The 26,875-nt window shown below is 41.4% G+C and overlaps 2 protein-coding genes across 5 annotated transcripts in view; both read left to right on the top strand.

Moving 5' to 3' along the window:
• The window catches only part of LOC112231016 (G-protein-signaling modulator 1), a 63,230-nt gene extending 51,472 nt beyond the window's left edge, over positions 1-11,758 (top strand). For both annotated transcript variants that reach the window (XM_024397510.2, XM_042311128.1), the window contains exons 12-14: positions 7,003-7,165; positions 7,477-7,682; positions 7,905-11,758. In XM_024397510.2, coding sequence (XP_024253278.1) covers positions 7,003-7,165; positions 7,477-7,682; positions 7,905-8,093 — 558 coding nt within the window. In that variant the 3' untranslated portion in view covers positions 8,094-11,758. The remainder of the gene's footprint in view (positions 1-7,002; positions 7,166-7,476; positions 7,683-7,904) is intronic.
• Positions 11,759-12,775: 1,017 nt separating this feature from the next.
• LOC112231015 (adenylate kinase isoenzyme 1-like) lies at positions 12,776-24,712 on the top strand. 3 transcript variants are annotated; one of them, XM_024397507.2, is made up of 7 exons: positions 12,776-12,930; positions 19,380-19,414; positions 21,761-21,796; positions 22,056-22,219; positions 23,569-23,685; positions 23,981-24,172; positions 24,626-24,712. In XM_024397507.2, the coding sequence occupies exons 2-7, from the start codon at positions 19,408-19,410 to the stop codon at positions 24,692-24,694; spliced, it is 585 nt and encodes a 194-aa protein (XP_024253275.1). In that variant the 5' UTR covers positions 12,776-12,930; positions 19,380-19,407; the 3' UTR covers positions 24,695-24,712. The 3 variants fall into 3 exon arrangements, with proteins under 3 accessions (XP_024253275.1, XP_024253276.1, XP_024253277.1); XM_024397508.2 differs by lacking the exon at positions 12,776-12,930 and adding an exon at positions 18,618-18,656; XM_024397509.2 differs by lacking the exon at positions 12,776-12,930 and adding an exon at positions 18,636-18,677.
• The last annotated feature ends 2,163 nt before the right edge of the window (positions 24,713-26,875 follow it).

Here is a 26,875-nt window from a genome sequence, read left to right as displayed (position 1 = left end):
CATTCTAGTCTCTGACCTGATTCTGGTTATCTTGTTCACTGTGAGTTGCCCTTTGTCTATATCACGCTGCACCAAATTGAGTTTTAAAGGTTTTCAATTATCAAAGCAAATGTTTAGTCAATCTAATTTGCTAACAGAACGTAATGGGATTGTACGTTGTGTATCCAGTTCGATTTGTTTGGCGATAATGCTTGGTGTTGATTGTGCCATAATGGGATGTCATTATGGTATGACATCCAGGGGGATAATAACACCATCAGCCATTACTGATCCATGATGTGTCCTATGGTTTACCGCCTTTGATGTCTACCATTAACCTGCCAAGGCATTTATCATCAACATGGAGGCAGGATCACACACTTCTTCAGTGCAGAGAATCATGTTAATGTATCCTGAGGGTGGAAATTGGAGATGGCTATACTGTAGTACAGGGATGTTGATTCTGGATAATTTATGTGTACTGTATAAAGAGGTTGTGCTATGTTTGACCCAAATAAACAAAAGTGATGTAAATAGTGATGAATAATCATATTTACATTGGAATTAGCTCGTTATAACAGTATACATTATTTGTAACATATTCATCAACATATTAACACTGAGGTGTTGATAGCTTTGAAAGGTCTAGTTTCGTTATTCATGTGAAATTTAGAGTGGGCAAGAAAGGTTTATTTTTACATTATGTCAGGTGACAGATTGAGCAACCTTGAAGATCTAGGCCAAGGTATATACCCTAGGTAGGGCATTCTCAGCACTGAGGGACATAATTGGTCAGATTGTGAGAACACTGTTATGCTGTTAGTGGTGCGTACTCGCGGCAGAGAAGTCAGACGTTGGAGAGCAAAAACTGTTTCCAAACGGCGCAGTTTAATAACAAAAAACCCCACCGGAAAACAGAACAATCAAATAATGGGTATATAACCCGACACACACCAGGACAGACGTGCACAAGCACTTACAACAAACAATCACCCACAAGGACATGAGGGGAAACAGAGGGTTGAATACACAACATGTAATTGATGGGATTGGAACCAGGTGTGATGGAAGACAAGACAAAACCAAAGGAAAATTAGGTCGGTGACTTGGACCGCCGAACGCCGCCCGAACAAGGAGAGGGACCAACTTCAGCGGAAATCGCGACATATGCGCTATTCCAGGCAGTACGCTATTCCAGGCAGTATCAAAGGCGTATTGTGTCCAAAGTGCTAGGAAAAGGTTAAGAACAACTTAAACAACAACAACTTGATTTTTAATGCAACACACAGATCGTTAAAATTATGTAGAGGCAGTGTTGGAAAAAGTACTCAATTGTCATAGTTGAGTAAAAGTTAAGATACTTTAATATAAAATGACTCAAGTAAAAGTCAGTCACCCAGTAAAATGCTACTTGAGTAAAAGTCTAAATGTTTTTGGTTAAGTATCAAAAGTAAATGCTGCCAAACATACCCTCGTAAAACTGACCATCCTACCGATCCTTGACTTCGATGATGTCATCTGTAAAACAGCCTCCAACACTCTACTCAACAAACTGGATGCAGTCTATCACAGTGTCATCTGTTTTGTCATACACTACCCACCATTGCGACCTGTATGCTCTCGTTGGTTGGCCCTCGCTTCATACTCGTCATACCCGTCGCCAAACCCACTGGCTACAGGTTATCTACAAGTCTCTGTTAGGTAAAGCCCCGCCTTATCTTTGCTCACTGGTCACCATAGCAGCACCCACTTGTAGCACTCGAGCAGGTATATTTCACTGGTCACCCCCAAAGCCAATTCCTCTTTTGGTAGTCTTTCCTTCCAGTTCTCTTCTGCTAATGACTGGAACGAACTGCAAAAATCTCTGAAGCTGGAGAATGATATCTCCCTCACTAGCTTTAAGCACCAGCTGTCAGAGCAGCTCACAGATCACTGCACCTGTACATAGCCCATCTGTAAACAGCCCATCTATCTACCTACCTCATCCCCATACAGTATTCATTTATTTATCTTGCTCCTTTGCACCCCAGTATCTCTACTTGCACATTCATCTTCTGCATTCCAGTGTTTAAATTGCTATATTGTAATTATTTCACCACCATGGCCTATTTATTGCCTTAACTCCCTTATCTTACCTTATTTACACTCACTGTACATATACTTTTTGTTTTCTTTTGTTCTACTGTATTATTGACTGTATGTTTGGATTAATCCATGTGTAACTCTGTGTTGTTGTATGTGTCGAATCGCTATGCTTTATCTTGGCCAGGTCGCAGTTGCAAATGAGAACTTGTTCTCAACTAGCCTACCTGGTTAAATAAAGGTGAAATAAAAATAAAATAAATGGAACTGCTAAAATATACTTGAGTATGAAAAGTAAAAGTAAAAAACCTTTAACATTCCTTATAATAAGCAAACCAGACAGCAGAATTTTCCATGGGGCACACTCTAACACCCAGACATAACCCAGACATAATTTACAAACGAAGCATTTGTGTTTAATGAGTCCGCAAGTACATATGCAGTAGGGATGACCAGCAGTGTTTTCTTGATAAGTGTGTGAATTGGACCATTTTCCTGTCAGAATGTAACGAGTACTTTTGGGTGTCAGGGAAAATGTATGGAGTAAAAAGTACATTATTTTCTTTAGGAATGTTGTAAACTAAAAGTTGCCAAAAAACAAAAATAAACTCTGCAACGTTTCACAGACATGTGACTAACAGAAATGGAATAATGTGTCCCTGAACAAAGTGGGGGGTCAAAATCAATAGTAACAGTCAGTATCTGGTGTGGCCACCAGCTGCATTAAGTACTGCAGTGCATCTCCTCCTCATGGACTGTACCAGATTTGCCAGTTCTTGCTGTGAGATGTTACCCCACTCTTCCACCAAGGCGCCTGCAAGTTCCTGGACATTTCTGGGGGGAATGGCCCTAGCCCTCACACTCCAATCCAACAGGTCCCAGACGTGCTCAATGGGACTGAGATCCGGGCTCTTCGGTGGCCATGGTTGAACACGGACATTCCTGTCTTGCAGGAAATCACGCACAGAACGAGCAGTATGGCTGATGGCATTGTCATGCTGGTGGGTCATGTCAGGAAGGGTACCACATGAGGGCGGAGGATGTCTTCCCTGTAATGCACATTGTTGAGATTGCCTGCAATGACAACAAGCTCAGTCCGATGATGCTGTGACACACCGCCCCAGACCATGACGGACCCTCCACCTCCAAATCGATTCGGCTCCAGAGTACAGGCCTCGGTGTAACGCTCATTCCTTCGACGATAAACGCAAATCCGACCATCATCCCAGGTGAGACAAAACTGTGACTCTTCAGTGAAGAGCACTTTTTACCAGTCCTGTCTGGCCCAGCGACGGTGGGTTTGTGCCCATAGGCGACGTTGTTGCCGGTGATGTCTGGGGAGGACATGCCTTACAACAGGCCTACAAGCCCTCAGTCCAGCCTCTCTCAGCCTATTTCGGACAGTCTGAGCACTGATGGAGGTATTGTGCGTTCCTGGTGTAACTCGGGAAGTTGTTGTTGCCATCCTGTACCTGTCCCGCAGGTTTGATGTTCAGATGTACCGATCCTGTGCAGGTGTTGTTACACGTGGTCTGCCACTGCGAGGACGATCAGCTGTCCGTCCTGTCTCCCTGTAGCGCTGTCTTAGGCATTTTACAGTACGGACATTGCAATTTATTGCCCTGGCCACATCTGCAGTCCTCATGCCTCCTTGCAGCATGCCTAAGGCATGTTCGCGCAGATGAGCAGGGTGTTTTTCCAGAATCAGTAGAAAGGCCTCTTTAGTGTTCATAACTGTGACCTTAATTGCCTACTGTCTGTAAGCTGTTAGTGTCTTCACGACCGTTCCACAGGTGCATGTTCATTAATTGTTTATAGTTCATTGAACAAGCATGGGAAACCGTGTTTAAACCCTTTACAATGAAGATCTGTGAAGTTATTTGGATTTTACAAATTATCTTTGAAAGACATGGTCCTGAAAAGGGGACATTTCTTTATTTTTCTGAGTTTAGTACAGTACAGATACACCAAAAAACTCCTTAAGTAGTATTTTAAAGTATTTCTACTTAGGTACTTTACACTACTGTGTAGAAACAATAAATGTACTGCCAATGATTGCATTGGGCTAAAACTAGAGAATCACACTAATAGCCATTCCACAAACAGCTTCCTCATATTGAGTTGCACCCCACCAGAACGGCCTCAATTCGTCAGGGCATGGACTCTACAAGGTGTTAAGTGTTCCACAGGGATGCTGGGCAATGCTTCCCTACAGTTGTGTCAAGTTATCTGGATGTCCTTTGGGTGGTGGACCATTCTTGATACACACCTTAAACTGTTGAGCGTGAAAAACCCAGCAGAGTTGCAGTTCTTGACACAAACCGGTGCGCCTGGCATCACTACTATACCCCGTTCAAAGGCACTTCAATCTTTTGTCTTGCCCATTCACCTTCTGAATGGCACACAACCCATGTCTCAATTGTCTTAAGGCTTAAAAATGTAATTCAGATTTTTGGCGTACACAAAATACCCCAGAATGTCAAAGTTCAATTTCGTGTTTAGAAATTTGTACAAATTAATAAAAAATGAAAAGCTAAATACTGTAGGTATTCAACCCCTTGGTTATGGCAAGCCTAAATAAGTTCAGGAGTAAAAATTTGCTTAAGTTGCATGGACTCGCACTGTGTATTTTCTAATGCCTACCTCATATCTGTATGCTATACATACAATTATCTGTAAGGTCCCTCAGTCGAGCAGTGAATTTCAAACACAGATTCAACAACAAAAAGTGAGGTTTTCTAATACCTCGCAAAGAAGGTTTGTCAGAAGAGTGAAAATAAAAAAGCAGACATTGAATATCCTTTGAAGCATGGTGAAGTTGTTAACTACACTTTGGATGGTGTATCAATACACCCAGTCACTACAAAGATGCAGGTGTCCTTCCGAACTCAGTTGCTGCAGAGAAAGGCACTGAAGTAAAACAGCAAAAAATGTGTCAAAGAAATGCACTTTATGTCCTGAATTCAAAGCATTATGTAAAGGGTAAATGTAACACAACACATCACTGAGTACCACTCTTCATATATAAAAATAAACTGAATAGAGCTAAGCTCAGGCAAAATCCTAGAGGAAAATCTGGTTGTCTACTTTCCAGCAGACACTAGGAGACAAATTCACCTTTCAGCAGGACAATAACCTAAAACACAAGGCCAAATATACACTTCAGTTGCTTACCAAGAAGGCAGTGACGGTTCCGGAGTGGCCGAGTTACAGTTTTGACTTAAATCTACTTGAAAATATATTGCAAACCTGTAAGGGGTTGTATAGAAATTATCAACAACTAATTTGACAGAGCTTGAAGGTATTTTAAAAATAATAATGGGAAATTGTTGTGCAGGTGTGGAAAGCTCTTAGAGACTTACCCTGAAAGACTCACATCTGTAATCGCTGCCAAAGGTGCTTTTTAGATTAGATAGATAGAAATACAGATATCTATCTATCTACACTACCAAAAGTACGTGGACACCTGCACGTCAAACATCTCATTCCAAAACCATGGGCATTAATATGGGAGTTGGCTTATCAACAGCCTCCACTCTTCTGGGAAGGCTTTCCACTAGATGTTGGAAGATTTTTGCAAGGACCTGCTTCCATTCAGCCACGAGCATTGAGGTCAGGCACTGATGTTGGGCGATTAGGCCGGCGATGTGGTTGCGGTCAGGGCTCTGTGCAGTCCAGTCAAGTTCTTCTACACCGATCTCAGTAAACCATTTCTGTATGGACTTCACTTTGTGCAAGGGGGCATTGTCATTCTGAAACAGGAGAGGGCCTTCCCAAAACTGCTGCCACAAAGTTGGAACTACAGAATCGTCTAGAATGTCAATTTATGCTGTAGCGTTAAGATTTTCCTAGCCCGAACCATCGGCCTAGCCCAAACCATGAAAAACAGTCCCAGACCATTATTCCTCCTCCACAGAACTTTACAGTTGGCACTATGCATTGTGTCAGGTAGCGTTCTCCTGTCATCCACCAAACCCAGATTCATCCCTCGGACTGCCAGATGGTGAAACGTGATTCATCACTTCAGAGAACGTGTTTCCACTGCTCCAGAGTCATTGCACATGGTGATCTTAGGCTTGTGTGCGGCTGCTCGGCCATGGAAACCCATTGTTTTCCAACAACATTGTTTCCCAACAAATAGTGCTTGTGCTGACGTTGCTTCCAGAGGCAGTTTGGAACTTGGTAGTGAGCGTTGCAACTGTGGACAGACAATTTGTATGCGCTAAGTGCTTCAGCACTTGGTGGTCCCGTTCTGTTAGCCTTTTTGGCCTACCACTTCAAGGCTGAGCCACTTCACAATAACTGCACTTACAGTTGACCGGGGCAGCTCTAGCAGGGCTGATATTTGAGGAACTGACTTGTTGGAAAGGTGGCATCCTATGACGGTGCCACGTTGAAAGTCACTAAGCTTTTCAGTAAGGCCATTGTACTATGAATGTTTGTCTATAGAGATTGCATGGCTGTGTGCTCGATTTTATACATTTGTCAGCAACGGGTGTGGCTGAAATCAATCTCTCATCTGAGAAGGAGACCGTGATCTCAACTTGACTTGCTGTTTAAATAAAATCCAGAACACCACTCGCCCCAAACAAGTTATCATCTAATACAATTTTTTATTTTTTTACATTTTTTATTTCATCTTTATTTAACTAGGCAAGTTAGTTAAGAGCAAATTCTTATATACAATTACAGCCTAGGAGCAGTGGGTTAACTGACTTGTTCAGGGGCAGAACGAGATATTTTTACCTTGTCAGCTCGGGGACTCGATCTAGCAACCTTTAAGTAACTGGCCCAATGCTCTAACCACTAGGCTACCTGCCGCCCCACGAGCCAAACATGAACCACATAAAAAGGATATAAGAGACAATTGAGTCATTGTGTGTGGGATGAGGGGTTGTGCTGCCTCTTATATCACTTAGCGTCCATGTCTCTCTGTTTCAGAAGCTAAGTCGTGACCCCTCTGATGAGGACTGCTTCTTCGACCTCCTCAGCAAGTTTCAGAGCAGCCGCATGGACGACCAGCGCTGCCACCTTGACGACCCGAATGTAGAGAACGGAGAAAACGGCGAGAATGGAGGGGCTGTCTCTCTTAATGAAATGCTAGGTAGGTTAGCCAATTAGTGCTGTTACGACAGTCTAAAGCTAGAGGATCCCTGATACTACTTCCATTAAGGATCTGTTGTGAATCTGTTTCGGTTTGAAAGGTGTACAAATCCAAATTCTAGGAGAAATCTATGTGAATGAGGATCCCTGAATTCCATTACTTCCATTAACTTCCTTTCACGTCAATGCATGACTCAATGCATCACTCAAAGCACACATTGCCGGACATCTCTAGTCAGAAATGTGTGGCATTGATTTTTTGGGGGGGTCAATTACAGTAAAGGAATATAATCCAACTCCCTTTTCTCTCAGATCCAGCGCTCATCACCTCGCCCCAGACAGAGGAGCTGTTTGACCTGATCGTCAGCTCCCAGAGCCGTCGCCTGGATGACCAGCGGGTCAGCGTCAGCAACCTGCCCGGCCTCAGGATCACCAATAACAACCTGGGCCACCTGTGTGTTGACACAGACCCCCAGGAGCCCAGCGATGACTTCTTCAACATGCTTATCAAGTGCCAAGTAAGGCCATGTCTCACTGCCTCAGCATCTCTATGGGTTGAATCTTAACCTTAGTCTCCCATTGACATCCATCGATGCGTAATTTAGGTAAAATACACAAATATTTGTGCTTATCTCAGGTTATGCAGGATTCATGAATTGCAGCACTCATAAATTGCAATTTTAGATGTATGTCTCTCCTTCTCTCTCACTGTCTCTCTCACTCTCATGGTCTAAACCAAGTCCTCCAGGATTGATGACCAGCGGTGCTCCCCACCAGAAGGGGGCCCCCGGGCTCCCACGGTGCCTGACGAGGACTTCTTCAGTCTGATCCAGAGAGCACAGGCCAAGCGCATGGACGAGCAGCGGGTCCACCTCCCCTCAGAAGAACAGGACGGGCCCGACTCCGACCCATCCGGGGACTCCAGCTAGGGGCCCAAGCAATCAGCCCTGGGGGCAGGGTTTGAGACTGCGACCATTTGACTTGGCAATGCAAAACCAATTTTTAATTGGTCGCTAGGGTGTCAGTGAAAATGTTTTGCTTGTCATCTTAGTTTTTGGTTCACAATTTGCTTTTTTTCTATTATCAAGATTTATTCTAATAGCAGTGGGCAGCAACAATGGGTATGCAAACCAGGTATTCAAAAGTTTAGTCCGGAGTCTTGGTTGAATCTTTGCGATGTGCAATTCGGTCATCATCCACTGTTTGAATGAACGTGTCTAAAGGTTTTCCTAAAACACCTTTCCAATTAAATGTTGACTGGAAAGTAAGACTATCTGACAGAATGTGGGGCGGCAGGTAGCCTAGTGGTTAGAGCATTGGACTAGTAACCGAAAGGTTGCAAGATCAAATTCCAAAGCTGACAAGGTAAAAATCTGGTGTTCTGCCCCTGAACAAGGCAGTTAACCCACTGTTCCTAGGCCATCATTGAAAATAAGAATTTGTTCTTAACTGACTTGCCTAGTAAAAAAAATAAAAATGATATCATAATGATTTGTATCAATCGCAGAGCATTTTTCTGCTAACTCTGTCAGTGTAGCCCACACTGCACATTGCACAGTACAAGAACACTGCTAGGCAATTGAATTAAATGCAACTTAATTCTCTAATTATACTTTTTTTTTATTGTTCCCAGACCTTAAATGTGGTCTCCTGATGTGGTTTAAGCATTGTTGTGGACTTAAAACATGCAAGTTGCTGGAAAAAACAAGGAAAACTATTAAATTAAACCGGGAAAAATGAATTTACCAAAACTGATTTTATAGGGCTCTACGCCTGTAGACTGACTGTTCAAAATCACTAACACTAACCAGGTCTCCTTCCAACCTTTTTATGTGAGTAAAGTACATGTCAGATGAGACATTTCATGACAGGCCAGATGTAAACAGCTAATATATCGGTAACCTTTCCAAATATTGACAAAACACAACACAAGGTGTGATCTTTTTGTGTCTGTAAAATTATGTGAGAAATGGTGGTGGAAACGCCTTTATGCACAAATATTGATCATCATATCAAAGTAAACTTGGAGTCACGTGGTGATATGTTGTGGGTTCCTCCCACTGCGACTTGGGAAACCATGCAGTTTATTAGGCTACAGATGAAATAGCTTATGGGCTGGTGAAAGTGCACAGTAATGAGCTTGATGCTCCTATACAATACATATCGAGGGTGTTATTCTGGTGACATGATGCTTGGCTGCCATTTGACTAATAATCTGCCATTTGTCTATAATAATCTCATCATGTAGGCTATACCCGCACTGTTTCTGCAATCTGTTGGCTAGAGGGCACGAGCCAAGACCAGAGTGGGCACATTCGCTATATAACTCAAAAACAAAATGTCACAGAACCATCAGTAGACTTGAAGATGTGATGGAAACCCATTTTTTTAAATTTGGTAACCTCAAAAATAATGTGTATGGGCCGCACACAGCCTTTTATCCACATCAAGTCAATTTGATGGAAACTCATCTCTGGTGGGAAAAGTTTTGAGTATTCGCATGAAAATCTGTCGCTAATTGGATGGAAACCTAGCTATTAACACAATGTTTGAGATGTTGCAAAGGTTTTATTTTCCCCTCCAAACAATCAATGTTAATATGATGTTGTCAAGTTAAAATTGAATTATTTCTGTATGGAGGGTAGGACATTATAAGCTACTTGCTCAACGTGCATCATCCGCTTTACCAGGACAGTATTCTTTTCATTGGAGCCAGTAGCTCCCAGTTGGCACTGGCCCGCTGTGTCACTGGCAAATTTACCTGAATGTCAAGCCCTGCCCAAGGCATGCTAATTTACCAGATGGCTTTTCATTACTTGCCTGGTTCTGTATGGAATGCAGCTACATTATAAGTCACAGGTGAGGTCATTATCATGGGGTGTGACCAAATCATGTACTGGTGCCATCAACTGGTCTGCAACCCTGCCTGGGCCACCACTCGAGGAGATCCTTGAAGGGATCTAAGTAAATTAGGGTGATGTGCGATGCAAGATCCGAACATCATGTGCAATAGGTGGCACCCTTCAGCTGTTGTGAATCTGTTTAGATTTGAAAGGTGTACAAATCCAAATTCTAGGAGAAATCTATGTGAATGAAGTGTTTCGCTAGGGTTTGAGACGCCAACAAGATATTTACTGTACCCCATCTACTGCCTTAAATCCGTTTTTTTTTTCAAACTCCGATTGTATTACTAAGTATCAGGGGTCTGATTTCAAAGCGTATAATGGAGAAGTGTTTGGTTTGGAGGATGACGATGATTGCTGCTGGTATTTTTGGTGACAAACAGTATTAGCTATAGTTTTCAGTGTCAAAATTGCATTCGGTGTTAGACAACAGCTCAAGAGACTACAGGAATAATTATAAAACAGCACGGTTAGTCAAGGTCTAGTCATTATAGAGTGCATGTCTTCTGGAGTACAAACAGGTTTAAAACAAAAAATTATACATTTCTCAAAATAAATGTTATGTTTAATAGTATACAAAATGTCAAGAATATATTGTTTTAGAGAGTTAAATCAAGCTCAAATCAAAGTGCATCTCTTCAGTTAGGCCATGGAAGTGCCAATGGTGCAGTATATAGGCAGTATACTGATTGCAATCAACAAATGTCTAATGGTAACCCCCACAATGCCATCAACTTGATCAACCTATCTCTGACCAATGACCTTAGAGCTGACAGTCCAATGGATCGGGGACTTTTTTTTAGGACGGCACAGGAGTAGATGTATAGCCTATGCATACACAATCCTGTGTTGCAGGGATCTCCTTCTACATTGCCACAGCTGTTAGTCTTCAGTTTCCAATTGTCTAGGAGGGGTTAGTTTTATATTCTGCTTGTATACTGTCCCTTTGTGGTGAAACATGTGTACTACAGCTGTCCTGTGTGTCCTATTGGAAATGAGACTTGTCATTCCTGAGGTTGAGGATGTAATCATGTGAGCAAGTATAATGCTTTTAAGCACTTTTTATTATTTCAGTGACAAGCTATACATAACTGTACAGTATATACTTTGCGTATTTTTTGCAGATCATTTTGTAAAGGATAGAGTATATTTGCAAAAAATGTTAGTGCCTTTTGTATTTCTGTTCTCTTGTGGTTATCAGAATGATCCTGTAGAGTTATCCTGTAGCAGACCCAGTGGACCAGAGACAGGTGTATACTGAAGAAATGAAACAAAAACAGCTTGTAGTAAGATCTAAACATACAGTAACGTGTTGCCTAACTCATTTTTGTTGCTCTTCCTCTTTGGGACTCCATTTGTAAATGTTAGTTTTACCGTGTAGCTCTACTTTGTACCTCAAGAGTCATGACCCTATCCCAGAGTGGGCCATAAACCTAACTCGGGATGGGTCGTGATCTATATGATTCATCTCGATCTCTGTAATAAGAGGCTGACAAGGTCCCCACTGTTTTCCAAACAGAGCTAATTTCCTCAGTTTTTCCATAACTTATAAGGGTAAACTTGGTCCAGATCTATCCGGTACGCTTCTATTTGTCACTACCATATGTACATATATTTTTTTGTATTTATGTTCCATTTGAGGACATAAAGATGTCCCATCTGCTTTTAATAAAATATTGATTCCAATGTTTTATGTGCCTCTGTTGTCATGTCCCATCAAGTGTTCTACACATTACCATAAGAAAGTCTGCTTTCAAACAACCGGCTTTGCGTCAACTTCAACACATTGCATGTAGGTGTTGTTGTGGCTACCTTTTTTTGATTACACCTCATACTATATTGCAGAACCATTTTTACTTCCACACCCAATTGGTGCAGTGTATGATTCAATTTCCCCCCCCACCCAAAGACCTGGATAGTCTTTAGATATCCGATATGTAATGTTTTACATCATCATTATCAAATGAGTCTCCTCGCCCAGACAAGAACGACTCCTTATATCAGCAACTAAAATCAAGGTCATAAAAAAGGATGGGGAGTGTCATTGACTTGCCCTTAGTTGGGCGAGGCACAGTGAACCGACCAAACATGTTGGTTTGCTTTTCTCTATTTTCCAAAGTAGATTACAACAGTGACTAGAATGAAAAGAAAGGCAGTGCTCTTTATACAGCTTGAGTTGTGGTTCACCTTAGCACAATGGCTCTTTTCCTGTTTATTGCAAAGAAACAGATGCAACAATGTTATTTTATTGTTTGAGAGTCATTTGATAATTCCCGGCATTTCCTGCACATAAACAACGTCTCCTCTATGATGTTACAGCTGAGGCTCGTGATGGGATTTATTTTTTAAACATTTTTTTAGCAAAGTAATTCCCATGCATCTCAAGTATTCTGCTGGAACAGACCACAATCCTCCTACATAGCCCCCCCCTCCCCAGCAGTTGGTTCATTCCATATTAAAAGGAACAACATATCAATCTGCAGTTAGCTGATAATCCCCCTGACTTCCTCATTAGCTTGGTCTCTCCCTAGCTTCCTAGCTCACTCTCTCTTCCCCTCGATTTAACAACCTCTCCTCAAGGATGTAAACTGTAAATGCAAAAGCAAAGCTTCCGTGGATCGAACACACAACACATGATGACAATAATACATTCTTACAGCAGTCGAAGGCACACTGCCCCCAAACTCCCCTCTCCTCCTCTCTCTCCCTCTTTTCCCAGAATGCACTGGTGTCTGAGCAGGCTGAGCTGTGCTATAAAAAGTGGAGGAGGGGGAGAGAGTGCTGCCGTGCAGCAGGGACACTGCTCAGACACACACAGGATCCAGAGACACACACTTGTGGACAGAGCCGCAACGTTACAGAGGTCAGTACAGAGGACAGACAGCCACACAATGGCAGCGGTGCAGAGGAATAAAAAGCGCAGGAAGCGGGGCTTGGGGGATAATTGTGCCGCAGGAACACAGAGAGGGGCTTGTGAGGGAATAGTGGGCGGTGCTGCTTGACTGACGGGAGAGAGGGTGGCACTGTGAAGTGCCGCCTGACCCTAGCTGCCACTGCTTCTTTGATGCAATGCATTTAAAGGCTATGGAAGTCTGAGGAAAAGGGTAGCTCAGACACTTGCATACTGTATGTAGCATTGTCCTCATTCTGCTATGGTGTAAGAATGTCATAGCCAAATGAAGTGTGTGTCATACTATGTGTGAGTGGACTAGACCATGCCTGGACTGCATGCACAGTAGGAGATCAAAAGAACAGGCTTGGCTGTTTTTACTATTTTTTTTTCATCCTTCATTGTCCATGACAGAAACAACGTGTTGCTATGCCTGTCCGGTTGCTCATTCCCACCAACCCACTAATTTGCAATATGCCTGTGTTTACAGCATGCTGCATTGATGCGGGGTGATGTATGTCTTTTTATGCTATTGGTTCTTCTTTGTTAATGGTGAAGATCGAAACACGAAAAGCCCTACCGCCTGGAAGTCACACACCACACAGCTGCAGAACACATCCTTCTCTCCCTTTCTCCCCAACCATATCTCTGCAAAGACCATAGAATATCTTAACTCAGACTGGGCTGATGATGTCAAAAAGTTATCCTGCTTTACCTTAAAGGCATATCACCACTATTAAAGGAGTAGGACCACATACAATACAGTTCATCAACTGCTTTGCATAAGAGAGCTGTGGACACTGACAGTTGTAATAACAGATTGTGCTTATTGTTAAATACTCTATGCTACACTTACATTGGCTTTACCAGCTAAGCTAGTGCAATCGAGCCTTCCATGTGATTTCTGCGAATGGTTGACATGGTATCTGGGAACAGCTGCAGAGAGGACAGACAGGGTCTTTTAATAGCTGAACTGCATGACTGGGGACACCAATAACACACGCTTGGGAAAGAGAGAGGTGCATTGGATATGCACAGACTTGAGATAGGGGCGAGTGGGTTACCAGATGCTTCTTGGTACAGGTTTTACGCACGTGGCTTACATGAGGAAACTGAATGGGTTGATTCTGGAGCATTCAGATGACGCTGCCCTTGGCACTGATGTTGTATTCATTGAAAAAAGTCCAATGCAGGAAAGTAGTGCAATATTTTGAATGTATGCTTCTTTCGTGCGTTCTTGATGTCCTTTATCCTGGAGAAAGGAAAGTGTTTGGGGATGTGGGCGAACAGACATTGAAAGCGACCAGGCTAGAATGGATGACGGACAGTGCGTCAGAGAAAAAATGTCTAAGTTTCCAAAGGGACTCGCACTCAAACCATAAAAAGGAATACTCTAAGGTACCTTTGGAACTCTACAGCTAACAGACATTGACACACGCAACCCTGCCTCAATAATGACAGTGGATAGGCCATAGAAATGGCATGGGCACTGGAATATTTTACACAGCTAACACCCAGTAAGCAAAATTACATTGAAAATACAGTCTTTTCCATACTTTACCATCAGGTTAGAGCACTGGGCATTGGGCCAGTAACCGAAAGGCTGCTAGATCGAATCCCCTGAGCTGACAATGTAAAAATCTGTTGTTCTGCCCCTGAACAAGGCAGTTAACCCACTGTTCCTAGGCCGTCATTGTGAAAAAGAATGTGTTCTTAACTGACTTGCGTAGTTAAATGAAAAAAAAAGAAAGAAAAAAAAGTGATGAATGAAAGGTGAAAAGATGTCATTTCCAGACGTCGAAAAATACATTTTTGGGGGATATTGAAAATACATATTTTCCAGGTGTTGAAATCGGGTGCATTTTAGGTGTTGAATGAAAGGTGAAAATACAAATCTTCCCAATGTTGAAAATACATATTTTTCAGTCATTGATTCTATGCACATACACTCTCAATGAATTAGGCATTATATCAAAAATAACCATTTCAAAGCATTTGCTGAATTATAAGGACATCTGTCAATGACAATAAATACATGAGGTCCTAATCTATGGATTTCACATGACTGGGCAGGGCACAGCCATGAGTGGGCCTGGGAGGGCATAGGCCAATCAGAATGAGTTTTTCCCCACAAAGGGGCTTTATTACAAACAGAAATATACTGCTCAGCACCCCCTTCTCTCCCCCTTTGACGGTCCCGCAGGTGAAGAAGCCGGATGTTGAGGTTCTGGGCTGGTGTGGTTACACTTGCTCTTTGGTTGTGAGGCTGGTTGGACATACTGCCAAATTCTCTAAAATGACGTTGGAGGTGGTTTTTGGTAGAGAAATTAACATTCAATTCTCTGGCAACAGCTCTGATGGACATTCCTACAGTCAGCATGCCAATTGCACGCTCCCTCAAAACGTGAGATGTCTGCACATTTTTGAGTGGCCTTTTGTCTTCAGAACAAGGTGCACCTGTGTAATGATCATGCTGTTTAATCAGCTTCTTGATATGCCACACCTATCAAGTAGATGGATTATCTTGTTTTATCTATACTTGTCCCAAATACAATGCCTTTAGTTTTAGAAATACTTAAGACTAATTTATTCCTAATTATTCCTAATTTAGGACTAATTTATTCCTTGCCTCCCACTCTGAAACTAATTGCAGCTCTTTTATCTGTTGCAGTCATTTCAGTCACTGTAGTAGCTGACAAGTATAGTGTTGAGTCATCCGCATACATAGACACACTGGCTTTACTCAAAGTGGCATGTCATTAGTAAAGATTGAAAAAGGAATGGGCCTAGACAGTTGCCCTGGGGAATTCATGATTCTACCTGGATTATGTTGGAGAGGCTTCCATTAAAGAACACCCTCTGTGTTCTGTCAGACAGGTAACTCTTTATCCACAATATAGCAGGGGATGTAAAGCCATAACACATTTTTCCAGCCGCAGATTATGACCAATAATGCCAAAAGCCGTACTGAAGTCTAACAAAACAGTCCCCACAATCGTTTTTTAATCATCAATCTATCTCAGCCAATCATCAGTCATTTGTGTACGTGCTGTGCTTGTTGAATGTCCTTCTCTATTTAATGAATGATGGAGCCGAGTTAGCCTTTTTTCCCAAAATTGTATTTAAGGTGCTCTAAGGCTTTTTACTATCATTCTTTGTCATTTATCTTTGTTTCATAGTGTAGTTTCTTCTTTTTATTCAGTTTAGTCACATAATTTCTCAACTTGCAATACGTTTGCCAATTGATTTATTTGCCATTCTTTTTGCATCATCCCTCTCAACCATAAAATTATTATATTCCTCATCATCCCACAGGGATTTAACCATTTTTACAGTCATTTTCTTAATGGGTGCATGCTTATTAGTAACTAGAATGAGCAATTTCATAAATGTGTCAAGTGCAGTGTCTGTTTGCTACTCATTACACACCACAGACCAACAAATATCTTTAACATCAAAACCATAGGAATCACTACAAAATGTATTGTATGCCCTCTTATACACTATATTAGGCCCAGTCTTTGGAACTTTGGTTTCCCTAGATATGGCTACTATATTGTGTACACTACATCCGGGGGATCTGTGAGTACAGTGTAGTTTAATTCCGTAGAGTACATTAGAGTAAAGTAGGGTGCAATACAGTACACTATACTTTACTGTAATATAGTGTACTCTGCTGTAATGTACTGTGAGGCACTGCCCAAACATGCAAAACATAGATATCTATGATTGCTTCAGATTTGGTCCGGTCTGGATTGTACCAAATCTGAACCATGTCTATGTTTGGGCCAAATACAGTCAGGACTGGACCAGAAATCAACGTCCTTGGACGTTGAAATCAAAGCTGGCCTGGACTGCACCAAAGAAATACCAAAAAAGACGGCCGGTTTGGACAGGACCAAAAAGACATACAAAGAAGTGGCCATTGGGAAATGGTTAGTGTAGAAAACATAACAGTCAACGTAATGGTCAATGTAACACACAGTGCTGTGTACCACAATATAGCACATGTTACACCTCATGTCAAGTTAACCATACTTCATGATATAATAATAATTTGGCGGGTGCTTGTATTTGTCCCATTTCACACGCCAATTATATGCATGTGTGAATTGGAAATGTGTTTTTTGCACATCCAAACTCCACTTGAGACATCCTCGGAGAGTGGGGTCATGGCCAGGGTCTGCCATGATTAACGGTCGGTAACCCCAGCTGCTTGGGCAGTGCCCGATCCTCTCCTGATTGGAGGAGGTGTGTGTTTGGCATGCCAAGGAGGCTGCACAGCCTAGTGAAGGCACCATAATAGGCCAGGGTGGGTGTCCCAAAGGGGCACAGAGCTGACTCAGATGCCTGGGTGACATTTACAAAGGACACGGAGTCAAGAGCTCTACATAAAACCTGCCACCCTGGACCTGGACTACTGAGTCTTCAGAAAAACCAAGGTAGAGTAGGGTAGCAGGATGGTGAAGAGGTTCAGTGAAACTTTACCACTTCTTTCTTTCTCCTCTGTGAGTGGGGTGAAATAATCCTATCAAGCTCTGGCTGCCACATTGAAATGCTTTTCCAATGGTGAAATGTACAGTATACTTGAGCCTGTCTGTGGAACAGGTCTGAGCTGTGGCTTTTTTTTAATGGTGGATTATAAACCAATCACAAAGAAAATGAAAGAACATCTTCGCTTAGCAACGTAAGATGCTACTAGTCACCTGCCTTCCCGTGTCTTTGGCAGTGTCACTGCAACATGAATCATAGGATATTTAAAACCAGAAATGCCCTTAGTGTGTTGTTGGTAACCTGTGAGTTTATGCACTGAAAATGATTACCATGACACGAGCAAACATTCAACCATTATTCTACTTAGTCCCTAATGAACCTAATATTCTGAGAGATTTCCCCTTAGATAAGCCAGCTGCAGTCAAAATTGTCTATATTGTAAAAATTCACCTTAATTTAAGGTTAGGGTTAGGCATTAGAGTTAGCAGTGTGGTTAGGGTTAAGGTCAGGTTTAAAATAATATTGTATGACTTTGTGGCTGTGCCAGCTAGTGACCACTCTGCAGAGTTTCCTTCAGAACAGCTACTCTTTCTGGGGTCCAAAAAGACTATGGTAACTAATCTACATTTGAGTCACTTAGCAGACGGTCTCTTATCCAGAGCGACATACAGGAGCAATTAGGGTTAAGTGCTTTGCTCAAGGGCACAGACAGATGTTTTACCTAGTTGGCTCTGCGATTCAAACTAGTGACCTTTCAGTTACTGGCCCAACACTCTTAACCTAACGAAAGCAGACTTCTTACTTTCTCGCTGGCTTATTGTAGGGTCAGCTCCTCCTATCCCAAGACACATTGAGTTTTACACTTATCCCTCAACAACTGATTGAATAGCACCCTCCCTACCGCCGCCTTTGTTTCAGCCAGTCAATGACTGATTCATGGTCAGCTCATGTCAGACCTTTTCATTTATTCCACAACAATTTATACAGGATCAGCTTTCTCTCCAACTTTTTATCCAGTTGTTTCAGGCATCATTCAAAAATAATCACACGGCTAGGCTTCACCCTCATCACATGATCCAGACGGGCAGCCACTTGAGCTGAGAGATCTGTTTACACATGCCACCCTGACGCACCCAGAAATTATTCTCCCTCTTCCTCCCTCCCTCTGGCACTTAGGAAGGCTGGAAGAAAATGCACAGGGAACAGTAAGGCTGTTATTTTATTGGGTAATATTAACTCATATTTACTGCAATCAGAAATATTCAGATTCCATTCCATCATACAGTTTTTGCACAGGGATGGTACTATGATCTGGTCGTGATTTTTTGGGGGTGTTAAGGAACATCAGGTTCTGCTATAATTTCTGGTTGAGTGGTGTAACTGGCTGCTGAGTGATCAGATACTGTAATGTTACTGTCATTGATTCTGTCCATCTTGAGATATGTGGAAGTAATGCTTTTGACTTTACTTGATGCTGCATTCTAATGATTCCCTTCTGTGGACTGGGTTTATTGTTCCTAAGTTAAGTTACATTCATGTTACATAATATACAAATGGTATTGTGTTTGTTCTGAGGAAACTTTATTCTCACAAATTTTGAGAAGGTAACAATTTCAGGCGGTAGTGGTTTAGACATTTTCTCTTATTACTATAAGAATTTATTCAGATTGCGTAATTTGCTGTAATTCTTTTGATATGGATAAGTAAGTATACTAACATAGCATTCACCCAAAATCAATTGCTTTGGAGGACACAACAATATTTTTAAAAACAACTAAAGCTACTGACTGATATTACTGTCTTTGGTTCTCTTCGAAATAGGAAAATGAGACTTTGCATCTATTTGCATGGAGTCAAATGCAGGCTAAGAAGTGGTACTCTCTCTGAATGTACAAGCTAACTTCTGTTTTATCTGTCTTCTATTTCAGTTAAAAGGAGTAACCCTTATAGATCAAGATGGCAGGTAATTATGACAAATGAAAAATATGTCGATCTCCTTTAACATAACACTTTTCTCATGGGGGAAGTACTTGTGTTCTAAGCAATGATTTATGTATAGACTAGATGACTCAGATGGGTTGCTGTGTGGAAGCAAATGCGTCTCCATCTTGACACTCCCCCACATTGTAGAAAATATTTGGAAAACTATAGAAATGCATTTATTAATGTCTTCATTCATCCTTGTAATGGTTTTTCTATTAGACAGCTTAATGCATACATTAATTATATTGTGAGCTAAACATAATAAAATGAATAAAATATATATAAAACCATTCTTAAATTATCACTTTGAGATTACTAATGTTACGGTCCCCAGTACAATAACAAATACTTAAATATATGTAATTTTGTCCTTGTAATTGAAATTACAGTAGAATTCCATTCATTCCTATGAAGGAAATCACCTACTGGGGAGTGCCAATATGGCCGACCGGTGGCTTCAAAGCCTCTCAATGGCCAATACATTGCATGGCAATCCAGTGTATATTTACATCATTGGTCCTAAGTGTGTGCTTAAGCTATGGTGACCTCTTCTGGTTATTTACAATATTGCCACTGCTGAAAGGAACATACTGTACTGTACCTTCATAGTTTGCACAACACTCAAATGGGAAAATACATTATATGAGTTTGTAGCTATATATTGTATTGTTGTTTATTATCAGATGAGGGAACATTCAAAAAGAAAGGGATTTCTTAGCTACTACTTATCAGTGAATGATTCAGTGCCTTAAGAAAGTATCCAGACCCCTTGACTTATTCCACATTTTGTTGTGTTAGAGCCTGAATTCAAAATGGATTAAACAGATGTTTGTTCTCACCCATCTACACACAATACTCCATAATGACAAAGTGAAAACCTGTTTTAAGAAAATACTGAAAATGTATTGAAAATGAAAAACAGAAATATTTAATTTACATAAGTATTCACACCCTTTTGGTATGACACTCCAAATTGAGCTCAGGTGCATCCAATTTCCTTTGATCGTCCTTAAGATGTCACTACATCTTGATTTGAGTCCACCTGTGGCCAATGCGATTGTTTGGATACGGTTTAGAAAGAAACACACATCTGTCTGTATAAGGCCTCATAGTTGACAGTGTATGTCAGAGTAGAAACTATACCGTGAAGTTTAAGGATTTGTCTGTAGATCTCTGAGAATTGAGATGAAGCATAAGTATAAAACAATTTCTAGAGTCTTGAAAGTTTCAATTTCCCATCATTGGGAATATGGAACTTCCCAGACTCTGCCTAGAGGTGTCCAACAGGACAATGACCCCAAGTATACAGCCAAAGCAATGCAGGAATGGCTTCAGAACAAGAATGTGAAAGTATTTTAGTGGCCCAGCCAAAGCCCAGACTTAAATCCCATTGAAAATCTGTGGCAGGACTTGAAGAGTGCTGTTCACTTCCACTCCCCATCTTATTTAACAGAGGTTGAAAAACCTGCGAGGAAGAATGGCAGAAAATCCCCAAATCCAGATGTGCAAAGCTGATACAGACATGCCCAAGACGACCCAAAGCTGTAAATGCCGCCATAGGTGCTTGTACAAAGTGTTGACTCAGGGGTGTAAATACACAAATGAGATCTGTTTTTCATTTTCAAATGTGCAAACATAAAATTTAAAAAAAAACATGTTTTCACTTTGCCATTATGGGGTATTGTGTGTAGATAGGTGAGATTTGTATTTATTTAATCCATTTTGAATTCAGGCTCTAACAACAAAAGGTGGAATAGATCAAGGGGGTGAATACTTTCTGAAGGCACCAGAGAGATCGGTAGGTTTACAGTGTTTTTGCTGGACTCTTATCCAATTCAGATGTACAAATCTCAAAAGCCTTTAATAAAAAAGTACAGTACTTATGGATTCCCTAGTGACTCAAACACTGCATATTCTCATGTGGAATAACTCAGACCATTATGCATAAACACCCCAAATTGCTACAAAATGTGTGATTACAGTGACTTTGGCTAACCTTAGCCCAGTGCTACTGTAGCTAGGGGCCATTTTCTGTGGTCACAAAGCATTGTGAAGTGGTTGGCGAAGGTTGCCAAGGTAACTCCATTGTATATAAGTCCAAGAAGGCAGAGAGGTTCCATGTCAAGATGGGTTGCTCATTCAGCTGCTCCAACTCAGCAAGCTGCTCCAGACAAATTGTCCGTTCTGATGATGGTTTGTTACACATCCACAAAAACTTTTAGTCAACTTGGTTTACTGTCAGCAACCTGCAGATTTAACCAGTAATCGTCTGAAGTTGTTTCTAGAACTACCAGCTATGCTTCTATGTTGCCTCTGTTCCTTTTAGACAAAATCAAGGACGCCAAGATCATCTTCGTTGTAGGTGAGTGAAATATAATATATCATCTTATTTTAAAATCAACACTATCAGGCAACACAGCACAAAATGTAGGCATATGCACGTTCTACGTCTGATATAAGGTGAAGTCAACACTTCTCTTGAAAGAATACACCAAAGTATAAAGTAAATATACACAACAGCCCTTTGTCATAAACCAACCACCACTAAGGTTATGGCTAGATGGGATTCACCAACCAACCAACCAACACTAACCCCTGTCCTCCTTGTATGTGTCCCCTAGGTGGGCCTGGCTCTGGTAAGGGCACCCAGTGTGAGAAAGTGGTGGCCAAGTATGGCTACACCCATCTGTCTTCTGGGGACCTGCTGCGTGCTGAGGTAGCATCCGGCTCCGAGAGGGGCAAGACCCTCCAGGCCATCATGCAGAAGGGAGAGCTTGTACCCCTGGTGAGTGGCTGGGACAGTGCACACAGTCATTCCTAAAGCAGTTCCTATGTAATAACATGTTAACAATGTTGTTACTACAGTAAATATAGTCTAACTACCCAGGTTTAATGTATACTGTACCGTTTGTGCTGAATTCCTTGCAATAAGCATGAATAAATCAGGTTAACACTCATTTTAATTCGGATATTGTGTTCACCAGGAGTTGGAACCGGTTCAGGGAACAGAACCAAAAACAGGAAAATAATTACATTATTTGAGGAACAGAACCAATACCGAAAACAAAAGTGATCTATACTGTTCCAGAACAGAATTGTTATTTTAAAAGCATGGGTACCGGTTAATAATGTTCCGGACATTTTTTTCCAGTCACAACGAAGTACTTATGCAAAGCCCTCACTCTGTCACTCACCCAGCGTCTGCCTGTCAGCTGGAAATCTTTGCCAGTCTGTGTGAGTGTGTGTAGGTTAACTTCTCCTCCCCTCTGAAGCATAGGTTACTGTAGCCTACTGATGATGTTAGAAGCGTAATTCAAACATTTGGGAGAGATGTTTAATTAGTGGAGAATGGATTAACTTTTTCAATGCTAGTTAAAGAATACTATAGTTTTCACCTTTCACATTGGATTTATTAACCACAAAAAGGTAAGACGTGTTTTAAATTCTTGTGTAAGATTGTTAGCTAGCTAACGTTTGCTCTGGTCCAACGTTAAACCAACTGGGAAGTGAAAGACATTGAAAGTTATTCCATAGAAGTCGCTCCTCCGTAGGTATAATTCTGTATAATGCATGTCATAACAAGATGCCCAGCACTTCAAGGCAAGCTTCCTCCATCCTCTCTCCTCACCCTCAAAATTTCAGTTGCATTTCGTGCTCTACACTGTGACTAGCAGCATAGTGTGTGTGTTTATCTTTCATTATGATATTATGAAACCATGCTGTCACGGCAAAATACAATTTGTTCTTAACAACTTTCCTATATAGATTAAATCACTTACCCGCTCAACAGCAAGCTGCTCCATCCGCACTGATTGGTGAAGTAATTTAATGTCGAGCTAAATGTAAAAAACAATATATATTTCAGAGGATAAAAAGGAACAGAAAGGAACGATATAAACTGGTACTTTTTTGTTGTTGTTAGAACCGGTTCATAACTTTCTTTTGCTGGTCTGAACAGTGGAACGGAACAAAAGAAAATGATGGTTCTGTTTGGAAAATAATTTTGGTTCCAACACCTGGTGATCACAAGTTACTTTATGTCACTTTTCGACACAGAAGTGAAATTGTTCCAACATCTTTCTATGGAGGTGTGTTTCATGTCAATAAATAGTACATGTGTGCCCCCCCTCCCAGGACACAGTCTTGGACATGATCAAAGACGCCATGATTGCTAAGGCCGGCGTGTCCAAGGGCTTCCTCATCGACGGCTATCCCCGTGAGGTCAAGCAGGGCGAAGAGTTTGAGAAGAAAGTAAGACGAGAAAGGAACATATATTCACATTCAGAAAATCCATACTTTAACATTGCTGGGCAATTAGGTTGCAGCAGTGCAAAAAAAATCACAGAACGCAAGTAGGGAAACCTATGCATTTTTTAAGGAGTCCCATCCTTTAAAAAAATCACTATAGCTCAACATCTATCAATTTCCAACAGTTCTTCTCTCAAAATATATTTTCGTTTAGCACATCCCCTCCCAGTTAAAAGGACTATATAATTTCAACAACCTTTTTAAAGTTGTCCTGACCATTATGTTTGTCTTCTCACAGATCGGAGCCCCCTGTCTGCTGCTGTACATTGACGCCAAAGGTGAGACCATGGTCAAGAGGCTGATGAAGCGCGGTGAGACCAGCGGTCGCGCTGACGACAACGAGGAGACCATCAAGAAGCGCTTGGACCTGTACTACAAAGCCACTGAGCCAGTCATCACCTTCTACACCAGCCGCGGCATCGTCAGGAAGGTAAGACTGGTGCCACTAGTTATAGGCTACTGTCAATGCCTGAATCCACAGGAGGTTGGTGACACCTTAATTGGGGAGAGCGAGCTTGTGGTAATGGCTGGAGCGGAAGGAGTGTTTAGTGCTATTCGTTCTGTTCCAGCCATTATTATGAGCCGTCTTCCCCTCAGCAGCCTCCACTGGTTGTATCCCAACATCAGATGAGAGAGAGACAGAGAGCGAGAGAGTGTCATAGGACAATGTTAGATAAACAGTTCTGCTCTTTTAAAAATAAACAAGTGCATTGTGACAAAATATGCATTGTGACAATACACCCAAGTGTCTCACCTCACAGCTCTTGTAAACTCTGAAAATGTTGACTCTCTCTCTCTCTTAATAAAATCCTTATCATTTTAAAATGATGATGCCACTGACATTACAATCACATCTCAGGCCTTTCTCTCTCATTCTCCTCAGATTGACTCTGAGCTGCCCGTGGATGAAGTCTTCGGACACGTTGCCAAAGCTATCGATGACCTGAAGTAAAACGCAAACTTAACTGGATATGAATTTGTTTTGGTCATTTTTTTCAAAATGTCAATTTTATGCCGAAAGAAGATCAAATCTGCTCAGTCACCTCCCACTGGGCACACACTGGTTGAATCAACGTTGTTTCCATGTCATTTCAATTAAATTAAGTTGAACCAGAGTGGAATAGACATTGATTGGATGTCTGTGCCTAGTTGGCTTGGCAATAATGAAAGGCCATTAAGGAACAGCACTGCCTTAATTCAACACTATAGTCTCCTGTTTCAGTCCACAACAGACACTCATATACAGCAATTCTCTCTCTCTCTCTCTCTCTCTCTCACTCACTCACTCACTCACTCACTCACTCACTCACTCACTCACTCACTCACTCACTCACTCACTCACTCACTCACTCACTCACTCTTAGTGCTGATTTCAGCTCTATGTAATTACAGGAGGGATCTCTCAACACTTTCCCAGACCATACATGTACAATGCCTGCCTGGGGTGGCTCTGGGCTACACTCTGATCCTGTGCCGCCATGTAGACACCAGAGTATATGGGAAAGCATGGAGACATGACTCCTTTATGGCTGGTACTAAACGCCATGCAGTGACAGACATGGCAGCAGGCCATTACATCATGCAGGCATTCAGGATATAGTATAGTTCTCCCACAGCAGGAATAGAGTACAATAGTAACCAACCATTGTAAAAGAAAATGCAGTATGCCTATGTTCGTATTAATTTCACTGTCTAACACTTCATGATATGTTTCATTACATCACATAACAGATCAACTGTGTCATATGTGAACAACTACAGAATAGCATAACATAAAAGCTTTGCAGGTGCCTATTTGAAAATGTCACAATGTCTATCATCACGTGATGTTACTGTAGTAGGAGAGTCTACACCTGAAGCGCACCGCACTTTGATCTACTGCCGGGATTCATGTGCTACTATTCCTTATGTCGTTTGTAATCTGACGGCCTGTTGGGCTAATGTGTTTTGTACAGGAGATTTGTTTTCCCTTCCTGAAGGAAGTAAACATTATTTAGCAGTTGTAATCTGTTGCTGGAAAACTATACCATAGATAATAATTCAATCTCCTCGAGAGGTAAATTCTTACTTTTGTAGTGGCCTAACCTAATCCAAAAATGTACTCCTTATAGTCCAAGGACCTTACATGTTCTGTTTAGAGGCGAATTGGCCCTGGCAGCCAAAACAACCAAACACTCAATGTGAAATGATTCTCTTACATATTATATCAAAATTATTTCACAAATGCCAACAGTTGCAGGCGACAGTATTTTTCAGTGACAACACATTTGTGGCTTCTGTTTTCCGTTTATATACAGGTGTTGGGAGACGCAAATAGCTAATTAGCACAGGTACGCCTCTGTCTTCCGTAAACATGTGGTGTAACATGGAAATATGGCCATGTGGGAACCCTAACTCTATAAAGGTGTGTAGTAGTTGAACCTTTGTTTAAAAAACAAAAACAAATGTATCACTGATATGAAAGAAACATTCCTTATGTTTCCAAAACTACCGCAAGCGATGCGTTTTAACGATCAGAACGAGCTTCGTAGTCTTAACAAAAATTCCCAGGCCAGAAGATACTATCGTCAATAGGCACTAAAGGTAAGTTAGTTATCGTCTAGGAATGGGTTATGGATTACCTAGTTAAACATTCCTGCTAGACACTCTAGCTCAGGTGAGATTTCAATTGTTCATAAATGTGTGAAAAACAACCTGCTTTTCAAACGTGGATATTTGGTTGTGTCTTTTGACCATTTATTAGCAGCATAGATAAAAACGTAACAAGATTTCATACTGGCAGATGTAATTACCGATAAGTCCATATCATAGATCCCAGTGACCCAGCATATAGTACTTTAGAGTGAAATTTTGTCAGACAAACTATAGACAACACACATAAGTAGGCCAATTGCTTATACAGTCTGTCTGATTTACAAACAATTTGAAGACAATACTGCACTCTAGTGGGCAAAAACTTGATGATCAAAGCTATTGCCTCATATCCCAGTGTGAGTGAAGTGTAGCTTAGTTGGTAGAGCATGGCGCTTGTAACGCCAGAGTTGTGGGTTTGATTCCCACGGGGACCAGTATGAGAAAAAGTATGCACTCACTTTGGATAAGAGTGTCTGCTAAATGACTAAGATGTCAAATG

This window comes from Oncorhynchus tshawytscha, linkage group LG33, assembly GCF_018296145.1.
Source record: "Oncorhynchus tshawytscha isolate Ot180627B linkage group LG33, Otsh_v2.0, whole genome shotgun sequence".
In the NCBI taxonomy this organism is placed as follows: domain Eukaryota; kingdom Metazoa; phylum Chordata; class Actinopteri; order Salmoniformes; family Salmonidae; genus Oncorhynchus; species Oncorhynchus tshawytscha.
The sequence above is the reverse complement of the archived record's forward strand: the minus strand, read 5'-3'. Positions and strand labels throughout refer to the sequence as shown.